The sequence below is a fragment of the Nelumbo nucifera genome, chromosome 1 (genome assembly GCF_055504915.1).
Source record: "Nelumbo nucifera cultivar China Antique chromosome 1, China Antique-T2T, whole genome shotgun sequence".
Lineage (NCBI taxonomy): Eukaryota > Viridiplantae > Streptophyta > Magnoliopsida > Proteales > Nelumbonaceae > Nelumbo > Nelumbo nucifera.
This window is the reverse complement of record NC_142649.1, coordinates 178647560-178668646: the sequence shown is the minus strand read 5'-3', so window position 1 is coordinate 178668646 and position 21087 is coordinate 178647560. Positions and strand designations below refer to the sequence as shown.

Sequence of the window (21087 nt, the reverse complement as noted above, 5' to 3'; positions counted from 1 at the left end):
GGCCTCTTCTACTACAGTTCTATTTACATACACTATTTTAATATCAACAGAAAAAACTTGTTAGATGTTTGATGTGGTCCACCAGGTGCATCTAATGTTTCCCACAGTTCCTTTGAGATGAGATAGTACTGCCATAGCATCTGAAAACATAAAAGCTGTGGATATGTTGAGAGAGATTAGTTTCCTTAAGCCTCTTACAACTGCCCAGAGTTCATACTCGGCTGCTGAATTTGCTTGGCTAGGCTGTCCTTCTGCAATGCAAATGTTTTTTTTTCATAAGAATAAATGAGCAAACTTGAGGTGGCATAGTGTGTGTTGGTGTCACAAATGACTGTTTTGTGGAGGGCGACCATGTGGCTTCATCTGACTTTGGGATGCTAGCTACCAGACTCCCACTGTATGTGCTGCAAGTCAGGCATGTTGGAATAAGCGTTTGCTCTTCTGCTGACCTCCAGTCTCCAGGGGGATTTGGTTGCTTCCCTCTGAATGTTACTCAATTTTCTTGGGCTTTCGTGGTTTTGCAGCCACCAGTTCGTACATCCATTGTGTTTGACTCTATCAAAGATTCTGGCCGGATACAGATCTGTTCATGCAACCACACTGCTCTTGAGAAGTTGCACTCAAAGAAGAGGTGGAGTTGTGGCTCCAGATCGAGTCTTTTGTTCTAACAGCTTTATGATTGATAGTATTTCTAGAGGAGTATTTTGGCATCTGTGGGGAACTTGGAGCTTCCAGATCTCTTTCCATTTCATCTTGTTTTGGGAGGTCTGATTCTGATTAAAGGGTCTATAAGCCAATCGGAGTACTGAAAAGTCTCCATTGGTTGATCCTTTCCATAGGAGCCTGTCATGTTTGTTTTGAGGTGGGAGGGGAATTTGGGTGATCAAGTCAATACTTTCTTCTAGCGGCCCAAAAGGGCTTTGTTCCATACTCTTTAGGGAGTGGTGAAGTTGTTTAGGTTGCATTTGGAAACGATGTAAATGGAGTGTAAATCCGGTTCAGGGTAAATTTGTATTCTAGTTCACTTTTGATTGTGTTTGGCAATATTACATTTATGCATTGACAAATGACAGAAAACACATTTTCTAATGCATATTTATGTTGATAATAAGACTTTAAAGTATATCAATAAAAAAGAAGTAAATTTGCATTCAAGTGGCCTTTTGATAAAAAATACATGTTTTATTGGAATTCGTGTTTGCATCCATTACAGCTAAAAATCTGTTTGGTAAGAAGATAAATTTATTGATGCAAAACTAACCCAACTTTGCAATTTAGGCTGTGTTTGAAAACGATGCAAATAAGTGTGAATGCAAATATGTAGAGTGAAAAACGGTTTATACAAACTGTAAAATTAGGTTAATTTTGCACTAACAAATTTACCTTCTTACCAAACAGACTTTTAGCTGTAATGGATACAAACATGAATTCCAATAAAGATTAAGATTATTATTTTTATTTTTATTTTTTATCAAAGGCCCACTTGAATGCAAATTTACTTATTTTTTATTGATGCACTTTGACATCTTATTAATGTAAATATGCATTGATCTATCATTTATCAATGCATAAATATAATATTGCCAAACACGGGCAAAGTAAATAAGAGTACAAATTTACACTCTATATGTATCGTTTCCAAATACAACCTTATGTGGACCGTTTTACACTCTACATATTTACATTCACACTTATCAGTATCGTTGGGGCATTTCACCTGTGTTGGAGTAAGTTTGTGGTTTGGGATCCAAGGAATGCATGGATCGATGAGCGCATTCACCTGTGTTCCTACTCGTATCTGCCACAACATCTGAGAGCACCGTTGTTAAGTTAAATCAATCTGGTATGAGGTAGGCCCGCCCAAGTTGCATCTCTAATTCCTCTATTTATCAAGCACCTCCATGAATTTTATTTTTTACTTTTATCCCCAAGTAGGGATTTCATTTGATCACTGTGCTATCATTTTACTGGTACATCATACACGTGTTACAGTGTAATTTAAAAATGAAAATTAACCACTAACCAAAACAAAAAGGAGAGAAGTTCTATTTTCACTTTGTTTTTTGGTAATAAATATAAAAACCCTAGGTTTCTTGCCACCTCAGTGTCCAGTGTCCACTACCACTCTATAATTTATACAGTATATATTCTCTCCCAGTATTTCATGTACAGCTACATCTCGCGAGAGTATGTGGGAGGGAAGTAGTTAAAACAGACAAACAACACCAGTCGCTGAAGGATTTCACTCTCACTCTGAACTGAAATCCTATCGGCAACGGCGATGACGACGACAGCAATGGAATCTTCTCTTTGAAGAAGAAGTCTTAACCGTTTTTCCTTCCTTTCATCGTATTGTTCTTCATATTATTCAGTATGCTGGAATTAAATGTTTCCCGGTTCACGATTTTGCCCTAATTTGTTAGCAGATTTCGCCTCGTGTCGGGATTGCCTCATCGTTTCTCTTGTTATCCTTTAGGGAAAAGCTGCCATTTTCCAGTAAGTTTCAGCTATCTCGCGTATTTTTCTCAATTTCAATTGAATGAGCCTATTGGGCTTGCATTAGTTGCGTTCTTTGATCTGGAGTGGGTTGGGGTTCATACCTAGTCACGGAGCTGAAAGTTGCATTTTGTTTCGGCGTTACGGGTTCTGGTTTTGTAGTTTCTCCCCCTTCTCTCGTCAAGCGAATTTGAGACTATTTTGCGTTGTTCCTGATCGGTTGTAAAGTGTCTTGGTTGTTACTAATTATTTGTAAGGTTTCTGTTAAAATTTTTGGGCATCAATTTTTCAAATGGTTGCACACACATTAGAAACTAATTTAAGACATTCATGCTTCACAGAAACCTGATGTGTTGAGGGACATTTAATTGGAGTTGCTCTCAAGTTATGGGGAGCAGTGAGATGGATTCATCGTCAAAGGCGCCAAAGACGCCTACAACGCAGGTCTACTTCCTTGTAAAAGTTGTATTTCTTGGTTTCGTTTAACCATGATTTATGGTTTTATTATCTCAGGCGTTTTCTCAAACTGTTCTATATTTCATCTATTGTTCAGGAGCAGCCTTCTGCCACTACCACTGCCGCGGTTTATCCCGAGTGGGCTGGATTTCAGGTACTGGTGGAGAAAATTATCTTTTGGTCGTTCTATTTCGAGCTTCCTATTGTATTTAATCTTTTGGTTGGGGTAACAGGCATATTCGCCTCTTCCTCCACATGGCTTCTTTCATTCTTCGGTTGCATCTAGTCCCCAGGCTCACCCGTACATGTGGGGAGCTCAGGTATAAAATCTTTATCTTAGTTCCACTAATGGGGTTAGTACATCTAGATCCATATATTGATGCATATAATTTGCTTTATTTCACTTACAAAGCAGCTCGGTCTGGGAAAGGAAAGGAATGGAGTACATAAACCAGCTAAATGCACTCACATATTAACTACCTCATACTTGTATTGATTCTCTCCACAAGTCTTTAGACAATTGGGGCCATGTGGGTTTGACTTTAACCAGTAGAGGAAAAAATTCACTGGAAGAGATCTGCTGATTCTGCTCCTCTGTTATTTGGCCTCGTTCTTGCCTTTCTTCTTCTTAGTTTCTACATTGAACCTCCTTTTATGTTTCTCACTTCTATCAGGTGGAAGTTGAATCTATCAAGTGGAACACTTTCTTTAAAATTGGCTATTGCATGCTATTTCAAATTTTCAACTTGACCAGAAGCATCTGATAATCCCCATCCTGAGTTGAAAACCGGATCAAGGAAAAACTTCAATTATTTAAGTGACTTCATTATGTTGAAAATAATGTGATATACAGGGCTTGCAAATAATTGGATTAACCTATCTTCTGGAAGCTTTACAGGAATTGCACGAATAACCCCCTTCCAGATAACTCTTCATCTTCTGATTTCTAATACTGCAATTCTGATTTTTAGGGGTGGTTTCTAACAAAGCGTGCAATTTTTTTCAAGAAAACTTTTTTCTTGGTAACTTTAAGCTTTATTAATAATATCACCATTATCATAATTATAGAGAAGATTCAGGGCTTATGCAAATTCAGATTTGGTAGAGCTACTAAGTCCAATTGAGCTAGAGTCTACTGCTGCAATTTCCTCTCTCCAGTCCCTGAAGAGTGAAGAGATCCTCAGTACCTAATGGGCCAAGACCACCCCTGCTGCATCCAGCAAAGTTTAGTTTGACAATGTTCAATTCAGGGGGTCTCCAACATCTACTAGTGATATTGATTGCTGAAAATGAGTTTGCAACCCACTGCCAACCTGTAGTGATCTCATCCATGGTAACGTGGTGAAAGAGTTTTGTCTCAAGAACACAACATGTCACTCTAATCGTGATGCTTTCAATGATAGAGTCTCTTGATCTCTCTTTGTCATTAAATATCCTGTCGTTCCTCTCATCCCAAATGGTCCAAAGAATGATTTAAGGCTGCAAATGGATTGAATCAAATTCATATAGGAGTATATTTGAATTTAATTCGATAAAATATCCGCTAGATTCGAATTTGATAAGATCTGACAGATCTTCAAGATTAAGATTCAAATTTGATTCAACATCTTAATCAGATATAAGATTCGAACTCAATCATAGTAAAATTTTCATCTCATGAAGTTTACTGAAAATCTGAATAAATATATATGCAAAATACATATCCGGTTAAGCTATTAGCAGCCTCTGATTTTTCTAGAGTATCAGCTAGCATGTTTGCAGATCTGGGCACCCATTTGAATGAGATGCTTAAATTTTTGCTTAGGTTAAGTGCTGTCTCATCAAAGGTCTGTAACTCCACGGAATGTCCTCCCTTCCCTCCATCCAATAAGTTACGGTTTTACAATCTTGCTTCATTGTCACATCAGTCCAGCCATTTGTAATAATTAGCTTGAGACTTTGAATTAGTGAAGAACAGTCTCCTCTGCATCCTCACACAAGTAGCACCTTCCAGCTAAGTGAACACTTCTGCTCTGAATATGGTCTAAAGTCAAGATACTATCCAACACCACTGGCCATATAAATGCTTCTACCTTTGGAGGAATGGGGTTTCCCCAACCCAACCCCCGCCCTAACTCAAAACTTTCTGTTTCCATCCTCAGCAAAGCCTTGTAGAAGGATTTAACAGAGAACACCTCTTAACTCAGAACTTCCTATTTTTCTTACTCAATCTGTACTACTGAGGGCATTGACATTGGGTGGAACTACCCAAACACTCTCAAAAGGAATAAAGAAGTGTTTTCACACCTGAGTGGCATAGTGACAAGTCAAAAGGGGATGGTTAGTGTTTTCCCCACATTTCAAAGAATGCATACATGAGGTAGGGGAATAGGGGTATCCTATATAATTTGCTTTTATCATGCTTTTTATTTAGTTTTGAAGCTAATATCATTTCTCAAGACTTATGCCTTGCCAAATTTAATAAAATTTTTAACATATAAAGATTTATTTTTCTAGTATATATTCTAAAACATGCCATTTTGCATATTTCGAAAGTGTAAACACTATAAAATATATTTAGAAGTGTTCATGCTGTACTTGGTGTTTTATTGGGTATGTATTTTGTTTGACATTTGTGTGCTAGGCATGTACATATATCCATGTATAATTTATTCAAAAAAGTATAATTGCTCAGAATTCACTTTTGCAGAATTCATCGAGGTTCCAATTTTGTTCAAAGGTTGCTTTAGATGAACTAGAATGGAGCAATGATCTAAAATATAGATGTGTGAAATGAAGCACTAGGACCTTTAGATGCATGAGGCATATACCTCATGAATTAGCTAATTTTTTAAGAAAAACACGAAGCTTAAATGAGAAAGTGTAGTAATATAGGAGCCACTCCTTGCACTGTGATCATAAGGTGGAAGAGAGTTCTCCTTTTTGTATATCCAATCCAACTATCCTTTCTGTGAAAATGTAGTACAAGTTCTGTAGGTACTTTTTCTCAAAAAATTTCCGAAGTGAAGAAAACATTGGAGTAGCATGCTTTGAAAAAGGCAACCTAAAAACTAAAAAGGAATTGCAGTTGAAGTTGGTGGTGTATATTGTGAGGAGTTACTATATACAAAGTACAAGATCTTGGGGCTAGGAGATCATATCTGTGCTTTGGACATTGAAGTCAAGGAATTGAAAGAACAATTTGTCAAAACTTGTTGCAATGGAAGAATTGGAAATTATAGAAGAAAATGATGAATAATGATTCAATATTTATAACTTGCATATATATATATATATTTTTTTTTCTCAAAGAAAATATAGGAGGTGTTCATAATTAATATTATTTTTGATCAACAACAAAAACTTTTATTAATCATCATTAAAGAAACAAATATAATAAAGCAAGGGGAGAGGTAGACTCTGTTAACCCTCCCCGAAAAGAAATTCAAATTACAACAAAGCTCAAAACAAACAATCCCTTCCCACCCCTTGTTTTGTAAGTGTATCAACAAAAGAATTAGCACTTCTCTTTAGCCATTGCAATTTTATCTCCATGCCTTGGGTCAGTCACTTAAACTTTTTTTTTTTTTTTTTCATTAGCAATTTCCAAATTCCATTCTCCTCTTTTTGTAGCCAACATATGGCTAGCATTAAGTCACCTTCAACAATCAACTTTCTAATATAAGTTTCCTTTTCTCTTTTTGTTGCTTCCATTATTGCCAAGATCTCAACTCTAAATAAAGCAATAACTTTCCCTTCCTCATCCCTGAAAATTCTTTCAATGCTTGAAGGACCTAGGTTATCTTCATTGCTTCCATCAAAATTCAACTTAATGAAACCAACAACTGGTGTAGATCAAAGGGGACATCTCATGCTTTTGTGGGGGGCTAGACTAGCCACTTCCTCTAGTGCCTAAATAGTCCATTTGCAGAGATATCCTCGAAGATATCCAAATACTTCACCAAATAAGTGACTTTAATAGTAATGGTTTCAACAATGGCATCTCTACTTCTTTCCATTTTAGAAAAAATCCTTTGGTTCCTTTCTTCTCAAATTGTCCAGCAAGTAGCATCTGTTGCACATCTCCTTAATATTTTTACCCTCTTCTTTGACCACTTGACAGAGAAAGAAGCAAACGGGCTTTTTACATTTGGCAGGGGGTCCACCCGCAACCAAACAAAGATAGAAACCAATCCCAAATAACTGAGACAAAGGGGAATAGGGATTAACAAGTGATGGGAAGTCTCACCAGTAGCCTTACAAAGGATGCGCCAATTCAGGGATAAGCACCAAATAAGTCTTTTTCTTTGGAGTAAATAACATGTGTTGCGCCTTTCTAGGAAAGCTTCCTAACAAAATGCTCCAATCTTGGGTGGAACCGGTTTACCCCAAACTTCCTTAGTAGGGAAAGGTTGCTCACGGCCATCAAAGGGTTGAACTAGAGCTTTGAAGAAAGAGTTACAAGAAAAGGCACCGGATGAAAAGTCCAAATCCAGTTATCCACCCTTGAAGGGTCTAAAACCACCCCTTCCAATATTTGAATCAAGGCCAAAACATTGTTTAAGTCAAAGTCTCTGAGATCCCTCAATAAAGCTCAAATCGCACTCAAACTCATAACTTGAGTCAAAAGGACCCCCACCCAAATATGTTCCCAAAAGGAAGAGCTAGGCTGTTATGGGGAAAAGGATAAAGAGTTGAGGAAAAATCTGGAGGATATACTTTTTAAAGAAGAAATTAGTTGGAAGCAAAAATCTAGACACAAATGGGTGAAGGAAGGAGATAGGAACACGGAATTTTTCCATGCTATAGTTAATGGCAGAAGGAAGAAGAACTCCATTTCTAAGTTGGTGGTTGATGGTACAACTTTAACCCAACAGAATGAGATTGCAGGGGCTTTTGTGGATCATTTCAAATCTATTTTCAGAAGACCTCTAAATGAGAGATTAAGGGTTGAAGGCTTGGATTGGCCTAGGCTCCACGAAGAGTTGATTGAGTGGTTGGAAAGAGAGTTCGAGCTGGAAGAAATAAGGGATGCCATCTTTTCTATGGATAAAACTAAAGCCCTAAGACCTGATGGTTTCATGATGGCTTTTCATCAAGACTGCTAGGAGATAATTAAAGCTGGTATTCAAAGTGTGTTCTCAGAATTCTTTGAAAGAGGGGTGATAAATCCGGGTCTGAACTCTACGTTTATTTCCTTAATTCCAAAAAAAGAGGGAGCTTGCCACTCTAAAGAGTTCATCCATCGGATTGGTTAATAGCCTCTATAAGATCATTGCTAAGGTTTTATCCTGAAGAATTAGAGAGGTGCTTCCCTCAATCATTTCCTAATCAAGGTGCCTTTGTGAAGAATAGACAAATTGTGGATCAAATCTTAATAGCAAATGAGAGTGTGGAAGATTTAAAAAGAAGCAGGAAGAAAAGGGCTAGTGTGCAAATTGGATCTAGAAAAGGCTTATGATTTGGTTGATTAGTCTTTGTTGTTAGAAGTTCTAGAGTCCTTTGGTTTTGGGTAGAGGTGGTGTAATTGGATAAAAGGGTGTATCAGGACATGCCACTATTCCATACTAGTGAATGGTAAGGTGGTAGACCATTTCCCAGCTATTAGAGGTATTAGGCAAGGGGACCCCCTCCCCCTTCCTCTTTACCTTGATTACTGAAGTTGAAGTTTTAGGGAGGCTTATTGAGAGGGTAGATTCTAGGAGCTTGGTAAGTGGTTGGAGAGTTGGGAGGGACGGGGTTCCGGTCACTCATTTACAGTTTGCGGATGACACAATTCTGTTTTGTGGCGGGGATGAGATTAGGTGGGTTAGTAACTTAAAATGGGTGATTAATGTATTTGAACAAGTGACTAACCTTAAAGTCAACTTTGATAAGAGTTGCGTGATCGGCATTAATATGAGTGCTGGAGAGGTGGAAGAAAGGGCTCAAATATCGGGATGCGAGATTGCTCAGTGGCCATTGAAATATTTGGGGCTTCCACTAGGGGATAATCCTAGCAAAAGGAGCTTTTGGAATCCGGTGATTGATTGATTCACAAAAAGGCTAGCGTCATGGAAGAAAAACTACCTCTCTTTGGGTGGTAGGATAACTTTGATTAAATCAACCTTGGCAAACCTCCTTCTTTACTTTCTGTCTGTGTTTAAAATTCCTGAGGGAGTGTGTAGGGTGTTGGAAAAACTAATGAGGGATTTCCTATGGGAACCAGAGGAGGAGAAAAGGGACCATAGAGTTAGGTGGGATATGGTTACCAAAGCTAAAAGTGATGGTGGACTTGGTTTGGGTAACTTGCAGAAGAAGAATGAAGCTCTTTTGGGGAAATGGTTATGGAGATTGACAAAAGAAAGGGATAATCTGTGGTCTCAAGTAATCCTAAGTATTCATGGGCAAGAGGCAGATGGCTGGGATACGGGTGTTTCATCTAGGGCCACAAGAGCTTCTCCTTGGAAGTCTATTCATGCTATCCTTCCTTCCTTTTATCAGGTATGACTTTTGCTCTGGTAATTTTGTGAAATTTTGGGAACATATTTGGGTGGGAGACACTCCTTTGAAAGAGCAGTTCCCTTGTTTTTTTTTTTTTTTTTTGATAAATGAGTAAAATTTTATTAAATCAGCAAATAAGAGTTACATGCTACCCATGGAAAGGCACGAGATGTGACCTTTCCTTTAAAGCTAGTTACAGAATTATAAGTACAAAAGAAATTACACAGAAGCCCAAAATAAAGTATCCTGGAGAACCCCTTGTTTTGCAAGTGAATCAGCCATTGAGTTTGCTGATCTGCCTACCCACTGAACTCTGATTGTCATATTCCTTGTTAACCATTTAACCTTTTTGAGAAGATCTCTAAACCCCAAATCACCGTGTCCGGATCCTTCAGCCAACCCACTATCACTTGGGAATCCTCTTCAATAATCAGATGCTCTATGCCTAGTTGATTTGCAAGCTGGATTCCTTGTACAACAACAAGTAATTTGGCCCTTAAAGAGTCTCCCACACCCGCAAGACCCAAGTACAAAGATATAATGCTACTATCTTTGTTTCTAAGCACTCCTCCTATGCTTGAAGGTCTTGGATTTCCTCGGCTACTTCCGTCAAAGTTCAGCTTGATAAACCCCTCCCCTGGTGGCATCCATTCAACCCCATGTCTGTCCTTCCTGGTAGAAGTATTAGCCACTGCTAACCAGCTTCTCCATAGGTCATCAAAAGAGTATGCATCAAAGAGCTTTAGAGTTTTCAGCCACTGAATTTCCCTTGTCAGAATACATTCTTTAACTTCCGAGAAGTTCCTTTCTTTTTCACAAGAGATTCTGGTGTTCCTTTTCTTCCCAAACTGTCCACAACAAAGCTGCTCTTATGCACTTCCACATAATTCTCCCTCTTTTTGTGTGCCATTCAAAAATAGACAGACTAAACAACAAGCTAGTATTAGATGGCAGGTTCCACCTACACTCAAACAATGTAAGAATTCAATTCCATAAAGCTGTAGCAAAGGAGCAAGAGATCAGTAAGTGGTGATAGTCCTCATTCTGCGATTTACAAAGAACACACCAATTAGATAAGCACCAATTTGGTCTCCTCTTTTGTAGATTTTCAAAGGTATTAATTCTACCATAATAAACTTCCCAACAAAAGACAAAATCTTTGGGGGAATGGGCCTAGTCCAAAATTCTTTAACTGGGAAGTTTTGAGGTGCAGAAGTGGAGCAAAGGGACTTGAAGAAAGAGGAGCAAGTGAAAAAACCTTTTGGGTTAGGGGTCCAAAGTCTTGTGTCAGGTTTGAGGGGATCTAAACAAATAGACTCAAGCGAAGACAATATAGTTCTGAAACACAAGCACGTTCATCATCACATAACCCTCTATGGAAACCAAAATCCCAGTTTAGGGCCACATAAGAAGCTGGGGAGGAAATAAAACTAGAAACTGACTCTTCCTTATAAAGGGAAAGAGGGTAAAGAGAGGGAAAAAGGTCTTTAAGAGGTTGGTTGCCCACCCAAATGTCTTCCCAAAAAAGAACATTGTTTCCAGAATTAACATCATACCTGACCAGATTGAGAAAATGGGGTAGAATTCCGTGAATAGCCTTTTGGGGTGTTGCAAGAGTCACCCGTCGAGGTACCCCGACATCCCAACCATTCTGCAAATAGCCATGAATACTGTTCACTGCCTTGTGCCACAATCTCTCTCTCTCTAACGACCATCTCCAAAGCCACTTCCCTAGTAGAGCTTCATTCTTAAGAACTAGATTTCCCAATCCTAATCCCCCTTCTTCCTTACTTATGTTGACTATCTCCCACCTAATCAAATGATCCTTCTTCTCTTCCCTTGGCTCCCACAAGAAATCCCTCATCACCTTTTCTAGCTTCTTGGCTTCCCTTGGGGGTATCTTGAATATAGAAAGAAAATAAACCAGAAGACTAGCAAGTGTCGCCCTAATCAAGGTCACTCTACCCCCTATCGAAATGTAACTTTTTTTCCAAGAAGCCAGCCTCTTTTCAAACTTTTCCACAATTGGATACTAGAACCGATTTTTTTTTGGGTTACTCCTAAAGGAAGACCCAAGTAGGTTAAAGGCCAATCAGACATGGAACACTCTAGAGAACTTGCTATAGCCTCTACCTTCCAAACTTCCAAATTGATTACCACCACACAACTTTTGTCAAAGTTAACCATTAGGTTTGAAGCAAAGTCAAAGGATTTAATAAGATCTTTTAAGTTCCTCACTCTCCTTAAGTCTCCCCCTTCAAAAAAGATGATGATATCCTCAACAAACTGAAGATGAGTCACCGTGACATTATTCCTGCCTATCCTCCAACCACTTATTAGCCCTTCCCCTTCTACTTTAGAAATCATTCTACTGAGCACATCTGCCACAAGTGTGAACAAAAAGGGGGAAAGAGGATCTCCTTGCCTGAGCCCTCTACATGTTGAGAAGAAATCCTTGACCCCTCCATTAACTAGAACTGGAAATTGGCAAGATGTTATGCATCCGCTCATCCACTTGCACCATCTATCCCCAAATCCACATTTCCTTAGCACTTCTAATAGAAAATCCCAATCCATTGAGTCATAGGCCTTCTCAATGTCCAACTTACAAATAAAACCTTGATTGCCTGATCTCCTCATTTCCTCCACGCATTCATTTGCTATAAGGATTTGATCTATAATTTGCCTATCTTGGACAAAAGCTCCTTGGGTTTGAGTAATGACAAACTTCGAAGGACCTTTTTAATCCTTAAAGAAAGCACTTTTGCCACAATCTTATAGATGCTAGTCACCAAACTAATTGGTCTGAAATCTTTAGGGTGTTTGGCATCTGATCTCTTTGGGATGAGAGCTAAGAAAGTGACATTAACTCTGCAACTAATTACATGGTTGCTTTCAAACTCCCTAAACACCTCAAATAAATTTTCTTTAATAATGTCTCAACACTCCTGATAGAAAGCCATGGTAAAACCATCTGATCCAGGGGCCTTTGACTTGTTCATAGAGAAAACAACTTGTCTTATCTCTTCCTCTTCAAAGTCTCTTTCCAACCAAGCTGCCTCAACGACTGATAAACCTGGCCAATGTAGATCTTCCACTCTCACCCTTCTCTCCAGCAGCCTACTCGAAATGGATTTGAACTGAGTTATAAAGCAATTGGCTATCTCCTCTTGTGACTCAATTTCTACTCCTTCAACCTCAATCTTGGCCACAAAATTTTTTCTCCTCCTACCATTGGCCATAGCATGAAAGAACTTGGTATTCCCATCCTTCTTTGATCCATTCATGCCTAGATTTTTGCCTCCAAGATATCTCTTCCCTCAATAGGACCTCTTCCAAATCTTTCTTCAACTTCCATCTCAACTCTCTTTCTTGTGCACTCATGGTCCTTTGATGTTCCTTGAAATCTAAATCCTCAATTTGGGCTGTCAATTTGGCTTTTAACTCTTCCAATCTCCCAAATTCCTCTCTGTTCCAATCTCTTATTTTGGATCTTTGACTTTTTAATTTCTTGTGGAATCTAACCCCTTTCCACTTTACTCCCCTAATCTCTTCTCTCCACCACTCCTTCACTTTATGCACAAAGTCCTGGTGTGTCAACGACATGTTCTCGAACCTAAAGGGTTTAGGTATGGAACGAGTTAATACATGTGATCTACTTCAAAGAAAAAGACCCAACAGTTGTTTGTGTCCTCACTGGTGTGCTCTCTGCAAAGCTGATGGTGAGTCATTGATTTCTTGTCAGTTTACTAAAAGCATTTGGGAGTGGTGTACTTCTTTGTTTGGGTGCAAGTGGACCCTCCCTTTGAATGTGTAGAGTTTATTCAGGTTCATGCCGAGTAGGCCAACAAAAGGGGCCAAGGCTATGTGGAGATGTATGAGGGCTGCAGTATGCTAGACTGTTTGGGAGGAGAGGAACTCACGAATATTCTTAGAAGATGAGAGAACCTTGGAAGTAATTTTAGAGGTAATCCATATTAGGGTGATACATTGGCTGAAAATTTTGGCTTTGTTTGCAGATTTTTCAGTAGATGAGATGGTAAAAACTGGAAGGAAATTGCAGAATTAGCTTCAGCTAACAAGGCATCACTTTCTTGCTAGAGTCCTCCACCTAACGGCTTTATTAAACTGAATTTTGATGGAAGCAGTATGGGTAATCCAGGTCCATCTGGAATAGGGGGAGCAATAAGAGATGAACATGGAAATCTGTTAGCTATGTTTTCAGGATCAATTGGGGAAGGAGACTCCTTGAGGGCTGAGATTCTTGCAGCCCCTGAAGGGGTGCAAAGAGCCAAGGAGCTGCAAATTAGTAAGCTGATCATTGAAGGAGATTTTGAAGTGGTGGTGAACTGGTTAAAAGAGGATACTCAAGGATATGGAAGTACAACAATGAAAAAAGAAAATTTAAGTGGCTGGCTAAGATGTTGAAATTCAGTACAAATGGGTTAAGAGAAGTGCAAACTCACTGGCAGATGGTTTAGCTAGGCAAGGGGTTAATAGGAACTCTTTGTTTTGGGCTTTATTGTAATTGTATTTGCTACTCATAAACTGTTATAGGGAGCTAAGATTGTTTAGCCCCCTTGCTTTGTATTTTTTCTTAATATTAATTACTACATTTCACAGTTATTGATAAAAAAAAAATCTAAAGGGTTTAGGTCCAATCCCAAAGGTCTCTTGGCCTAGCTTTATAGGGCAATGATCCGAGGTAACTCTGGGCAGAGCTCTAGCCACCAAACCCCTCCAGTGTGCTGCCCAACTCCCTTCCACTTCACCCCTCTTAAATCTTCTCTCCACCATTCCCCAATCAAGTGCACCAAATTCGGGTGAGTTAACCACATATTCTCAAATCTAAAAGGCCGTGGACCAGAGGCTAGTGTTCTCTCAAGGTTTAAAAATGAGCATGTAGCCACCTTCCTAACCTTTTTCTAATTCTGCTTTTGATTGGAATTTGGGTTTTAGAAAGCGGGCTCTTAGAGACTCTGAATTGGACTCCATTTCTAATTTGCTTAAGATTCTGGATGAGGTAGTTATTGACCCCTCTAGATTGGATAGTAGGATTTGGGTTCCTACTCCTTTGGGTATCTTTTCTTGCTTGTCTTTTTTCAAAGAATTAACCCAATCCCATTCGGCCCTTGGTTTTCCTTTCCTAGTCTTGGAAGTTTGGGGTAGACCAATTCTTCCTAGAGTAGATGCTTTCTGCTGGGAAGCTATCTTAGAAAAGTGTTATACTTGTAACTTACTTCAAAAGAAAAGGCCTAATTGGTGTTTATCCCCGCACTGGTGCATCTTATGTAAGAATAATGGTGAGAACTGTTATCACTTATTAGTTTCCTGTCCTTTTGTATCAGAAATCTGGTTTTGTTTTTTCTCTCTTTTTTGGTTGCAGGTGGCCCTCCCCTCCAAGTGTGCACAGCTTGTTTAACTCTACTTTAGTGAGGGGTTTAAAAAAGAGAGGTAAAATTTTGTGGAGATGTGTTAGAGCAGCTGTATGCTGGACATTGTGGGAGGAAAGAAATCAATGAACTTTCCATGAAAAAGAAAAAAATAACGAAGCCATCATTGATTTAATCTATGTTAAGGTGGTTCATTGGGTCAAGACTATGAAACTCTTTGAAGGTTATTCGGCTGGAGATATTATTAGAAATTGGAAAGATAGCTTGGTCTGCTCCCTTGATTACTTCCCCTATTCCAGCTTGCACTCCTCCAACTTTGGGGTTCACTAAATTGAACTTTGATGGCAGCAGCGAAGTTAACCCAGACCCTTCAGGTATAGGTGGAGTGTTCAGGGATGAAGAAGGTCGAATTATTGCCATGTTTTCAGGCCCTATAGGTTGGGGGAATTCTTTGAGAGCTGAAATTTTGGCAGTTCTGGAAGGGAATAAAAGAGCCCAGCAGCTGAATATTATAAAACTGCTGGTGGAAGGCAACTCTAGGTTGGCTATTAAGTGGATGCAGAAGGAAGATTTCAGTCTGTGGAAGTTCTCAAATGAAAAAAAGAAAATTAACCAGCTTACTCAAAACATGCAAATTCAGGTTCAGTGGTCCAAGATGAGTGCTAATTCTCTAGTAGACTCTTTGGCCAAACAAGGGGTGGGAAGAGCTAGTTTCTTTTGGGCATTGTTGTAATTTGATATCTACTTTTAGGGAGGGTTAAGAGATTTTACCCCTCCCTTCCTGTTGTATTTTTCTCTCATCTTTTCTTCTTAATAAAAGTTTCTGTTATTGATAAAAAAGAATGTTCCCATAATTTTACAAGGTTTCTAGAGCACAGGTCATACCCAAGGTTCAAAATTTTGGTATGATACACCTCGTATTGTATTGTATCAGTGGCTTAACGATACGCCCCTACAGGGGTCCTATTGGTGTCTGACCTAGTTTAGGGGGTAGACCAGCCTTAGACTGATCCCTCTGAACCAGTTTCAAAGAAAAAAAGGGGAGAGCGAGCTTCAATACAGGCTGATATGCCCCTACCGGCATATCGGCCTGTGTCGATATTTTAAACCTTGGTCGTACCTGATAAAAGGCAAGAAGGGCGGAAGAATGACATAAATGGGTTTTCAAGGAGAAGCTTTTCTAGCCCTAGGCCCTAGCCAAAACTCCTGCATCCCAGCCATCAACTGCTAGCCCATGAATGCTGCAAATCATCTTGGCTCCAAACTTATCCCTATCCAATGTCAATCTCCACAACCATTTCCCCGGTAGAGCCTCATTTCTCTTTTGAATATTTCCTGTGCCTAACCCACCAACATTATTACTTTTAGTAACCACCTCCCAGTTGACTATGATCTCTTTTCTCTTCCCCTGGTTCCTGCAGGAAGTTTGTAATTAATACTTTCTTGGTAAATTGAAAATATAGATAACAGGACGATTTAGTTTTGTGGAACAGTTCTCTTGATAGCTAGTTAACTAGGTTTTTTGAACTGAGGCTTGGTAATCAGGTATGGGTCTTAAGGTCCGTTTGATAACAGCTGTAGTTGCTGAACTAAAAGACTTATTGCTTTGTCTTTTAGTTGGCATTTTGGCAAATAATTGAATATTAAAATTTTAGGGCATAGCAGTGATTTAAAAGGCGCGCCTAGGCGCTCAAGCGAGACGCATTTTAGGGTAGGCGCCTAAGTTAATATTTTTATTAATATTATGTTTTATAATTTTTTGATTTTTTTGATTTTTTTTTTAAATTGTGCGCCTTGTCTCAAAAAGGCGCGCGCCTCGCCTTGCGCTTTTTTGCGCCTTGCACTTTTAAAACACTGGGGCATAGTAATCTATTCAACACAAGTCTCAGCAATTAAGGAGCTCACGACCTCCTAAAAAACTTTTTTTTTTTTATCAGTAATGGTAATTTCATTAAGAAAATTAAGATGAGAAATAGTACAGAATCTGAGTAGCCTCGGCTACCCCACTAGCATTTAAAACTTTTCCACCCATTAACTTTGCCTTTCAGCCTTACAACTGAGCCCAAAAACAATATTCCCTGTTAACCCCTTGCTTCTCTAGCTGATCTGCAAAACCATTTGCTGCTCTTGGAGTCGTCCTCTACAACCAGCTTTCTCACTCCTTAAAAACTTAATATGACAAAGCAATAAGCTTTTCAGTTCAGCATCTTCAGCTTTTATCAAATGACCCCTTAGAGTCTGGTTATTGTTGGCTATTTTTCTGGAATTCTATAGGTGTCTGCACAGTCCTACAAAGAGGTAGGCTGGCTATCACAAGTCATCAAGATTTGTTAAATAAGAAACTGTTGACTCGAGTTGTGCTGAGCTTTAACTACTCTCATGTAGGGGGGGGGTCTATACATCTACAACTGCTCTCTCTCTCTCTCCTTCTCTCTATTATTATTTTTTTTTGATGAATGATAGAAATTTTATTGTAACGTAAAAATATCACATGATTACAGATTACAACCAGAGGAGGCGCGAGATGCAGCCCCAACTGGAGACAATATTACAAATGAGCTCAGAATAATTCAGATTTATGCACCCCCCATTTTGCAAAAACCTCAGCCATCCCATTAACTGATCCCCTCTCCTTCTCTCTATTATCTTTGCTTTACTTTAAATATTTCTTCGAACTCCTCTTTTATAGTTGATACCTTATACACACATATCCCTATTGTTTTGCTGGCATGTTTTATCCTTTATTTTTTCTTGATTTTGAAACTTATATTCTGCCGTGGTTGTATTTCTCTCATTATGCACCCTCCATTTTGCAAAAACATCAGCCATCCCATTAACTGATCCCCTCTCCTTCTCTCTATTATCTTTGTTTTACTTTAAATATTTCTTTGAACTCCTCTTTTATAGTTGACACCTTATACAATGGGCATGGATCAGTTCATCTCATACATTTTACAAATTACAACATTTGTTAAATGATTCTCTACTTACAAATCTTTTTTTTTTGACCAATAACAGTAACTTTTATTAAAAATATATACAAGAGAGATACAGTATAAAGGGAGAGGTAAAAACACTTAACCCTACTTACAAATCTCAGTCATAGAAGCATGTGTTTACCTGTCATTGGTAAGGTTGTTGTAGAATGTGGATGACATTAGGAAGTGGTTTGCTAATTAGGCACTATGTTCTTTTTTTTTTTTTTTTTGAAAAGGTAAGGTAAGGATTCAATCAAATAAGAGAAAGAGCAAGAAAATACAAGTAAAAGGAGTAACCCCAAAACCACAGCTGGGCCACACACTGCAAGAGCCAAAAACACTTTGACCTTACAACAAAGTGAAAAACAAAACCAGACCACAAAGGCCAACCACGGGAAAGACCTTATGAGAAACCCCAAAAAAATCTGGGCCAGCCCCAACCCTCACCACCTCACTGGGCACTATGTTCTTTACCCTTTTTGATACTACATATAGGCCAGGTCTTTGGTATTTTTTAACTACTGGCTCATCAATCATCACTGTTAGAAGTGGGAGTGGTGATGATGTTTTACACTGAGAGCTTGTGGGAATTCTGAGATTCTAAATAAGTCTTCTTCACCATAAACATCTCTCTCTCTCTCTCTCCCCTCCCTTTCTTCTGTATGATTGTTTGTGTTTTCATGTAGTTTACCATGATATTAGGTTCCTAGAGATGGGAAGAAGATTGTGGTGGAGGTTGGCCTTGTTTGGAACTTTGAAATTTTGGTTGTATTGTATTTGAGAAGAATGGTGATTTTAAATTGGTGGTGGGGTGGCTGCAAAGTAAGGAAGCAAAGATGTGTATTTGTAAGAATGAGTTAAAGAAGTATAGATGGTTGATGAAAGATATGGAAGTGAGACAATTTGTATCAAAGGGTTCTCCATCCAGCCCTTGGATGGTGGCAGATGTAATTTTTATCCATTATTATTAATGAAAGTTACAGTTTCCCATAAAAAAATGGAAGTGAGACTACATTGGATTAAGAGGAGTACAAACACTATGGCTGGCACACTTGCTAAACAAGGGGTAGGGAGAGACCATTTTTTTGGCACAATTGTAAGGAAAAGAAGGGATTTTGGGGGAGAGATAAGAGGGTTTATCTTTTTATAAAAAAAATAGATAAAGAGGGTTTATCTCACAATGATTGCTATACTTTGATGTAACTGTATCTTATTTTTGTCTAATTTAATGAATTTTATGGTTATCAATAAAAAAAGAGAATGATAATTATTTGGGTTCATCTTCTTCATTGCTTTAACCTTGCAATTTTTCTATTTAACTGTTTTTTTCCTCTTCTTTCTGGCAGCACCTTATGCCTCCATATGGGACCCCACCACCTCCATATGTTGCAATGTATCCCCATGGCGGGTTATATGCTCATCCATCCATTCCTCCGGTATTTTATTAGAGTCCTGTGGTTCTCAAATTTTATTACTGAGCCTTCTCCATTATATTGGTCTCTACTAACTTTTTGTCTCATGTGATAATATTGAACAGGGTTCTCATCCATTTGCTCCTTATGCAATGCCTTCTCCAAATGGCAATGCTGATGCTTCTGTGAGTAATCCAAACCACTGTGTTATTAGTAGACCTCTTTCTATATGAACAAAAGTGAGAAATAATACATGAAATATCTTTTAGGGAACTGCCCCTGGTGGGGCAGAGGCTGATGGTAAGTCTTCAGATGGTAAGGAAAGAAGTTCACTCAAAAGATCAAAGGAAAGTTTAGGGAGTTTGAATGTGATTACAGGAAAGAACAATGATCTAAGTAAAACAGCAGGAGCATCTGCAAATGGGGTCTTTTCCCAAAGGTATGTTGGATATGCCAAGTGGGTTATTTTCACAACAAGGAAACTTAAAGCTGCCAAGTCCTGCTAACACTGACAACTAGAACTGATATTGAAATTAAACATTGTCTTCAGTGCTGAGAGTGCAAGTGATGGTTCAAGTGAAGGAAGTGATGCCAACTCTCAGAATGTATGTATCAGTAAGCTTTGGCTTTTTTATTCTGCATGCTTGTTTTCTCTTGATGGTCAGGTTTGAGCTTGCTTGATTAGGAGAAATGCTCTATTGTCTATACACTATAAATGTGTACCAATTCTAAAATTGAAATACAACATAATGCTCTATACAATATAATTGTGTACCTTATAAAATTTTTCATGGATTAGTCACTTTCTTTATTAACATACTGCTTAGCTTGGGATATTTACAATTCAATTATTTCTATTATTTTTTGGATATTCAGACTGAAACCTGAAACTACAAAAAGCTTAGGTGGGGAAATGTTGACTCAATACTTCCCAGTCCTAAGTACATATGTTGTAGGACAGAGGGTGAAAAGTCCTACTAGGATGAACATGATGGATGAAGAAGGGGAAATTTAAGAATTGTGTTGTTTTAGGTACCACTGTAAAAATGTTGTTTGGGTTTGGGTGTTATCCAGCTGATTTAGGGGGATGCAAGATTTGTTGTATCCATAATTATGATTCTGATATATCAATAAAATTTTACAGCTACTGATCAAGAAAGGGGAAATTAAGAATTTGAATTATGAGAGAAAGAGGTTCAGATTTGAAATAGAGAAGAAAGGTTGCACCTTTTAGAAGAAAAAGGGAGGAAAGAGCTTAGGGTAACACAATAGGAAACCTTTCTTTTTTTAATGATAAAAATAATCCATACGTAATCCATATGGACACTCAAATAAGGACATCTGCTCCTAACTTAATAACACTTAAGTCCTACTATCAGAAATTGATAATTTGTGGTGTTGTCTTCTTTGGCTAAAATTATCCCTTCCATACCATGGAGCCCCCTATCCAAAATACAATCAAGATAACTTTGACGGATGCAGCTTAGGGAATCTAGGTCCCTAAGCTGTTGTTGACTTGTTGACTATAGATATTCTGTTTGGGCAGAATTTTGGGAAGTACTACATGGATTAGGGATGGAAAAATTCCTAAACTTAAGACATTTATTGACTGAAGGAGACCCAATGTGATCAGAGATGGATTAGAAACAGTATTGCAGGGCCATGGAAGTATAGATACATTTTGGAGATCAATGAGTTGGTATTGGAGCTGGGTACTAGCTACAATTTGACACCAAACTCTGCCAAAAGTCTTGCTGATGGACTGGCCAAAGCAAGGGTAAAGAGATATAGACATATTGGGGTTTAATCCCTCAAGGGGGTACTTGTAAATTTATTATGACAGCAAGTTGAGGGTAGATGCGTACAAGGGGTGTATGGCACATTATGGTT

At 38.5% G+C, this 21087-nt stretch overlaps 1 protein-coding gene across 7 annotated transcripts in view; it reads left to right on the top strand.

Annotated features, from left to right (window-relative positions):
• Nucleotides 1–2166: 2166 nt before the first annotated feature.
• Nucleotides 2167–21087, top strand: part of LOC104600353 (bZIP transcription factor 1-B) — a 31082-nt gene continuing 12161 nt past the window's right edge. For 2 of the 7 annotated variants that reach the window (XM_088895423.1, XM_010263250.3), the window contains exons 1-9: nucleotides 2175–2321; nucleotides 2427–2496; nucleotides 2838–2940; nucleotides 3050–3106; nucleotides 3186–3272; nucleotides 19132–19221; nucleotides 19323–19382; nucleotides 19467–19636; nucleotides 19748–19802. In XM_088895423.1, the coding sequence (XP_088751549.1) occupies nucleotides 2884–2940; nucleotides 3050–3106; nucleotides 3186–3272; nucleotides 19132–19221; nucleotides 19323–19382; nucleotides 19467–19636; nucleotides 19748–19802 (576 nt within the window). In that variant the 5' untranslated portion in view covers nucleotides 2175–2321; nucleotides 2427–2496; nucleotides 2838–2883. Of the gene's footprint in view, nucleotides 2497–2658; nucleotides 2749–2837; nucleotides 2941–3049; nucleotides 3107–3185; nucleotides 3273–19131; nucleotides 19222–19322; nucleotides 19383–19466; nucleotides 19637–19747; nucleotides 19803–21087 lie in introns of all 7 variants that reach the window. The other 5 variants (XM_010263256.3, XM_088895422.1, XM_010263252.3 and 2 more) reach the window with 4 other exon arrangements.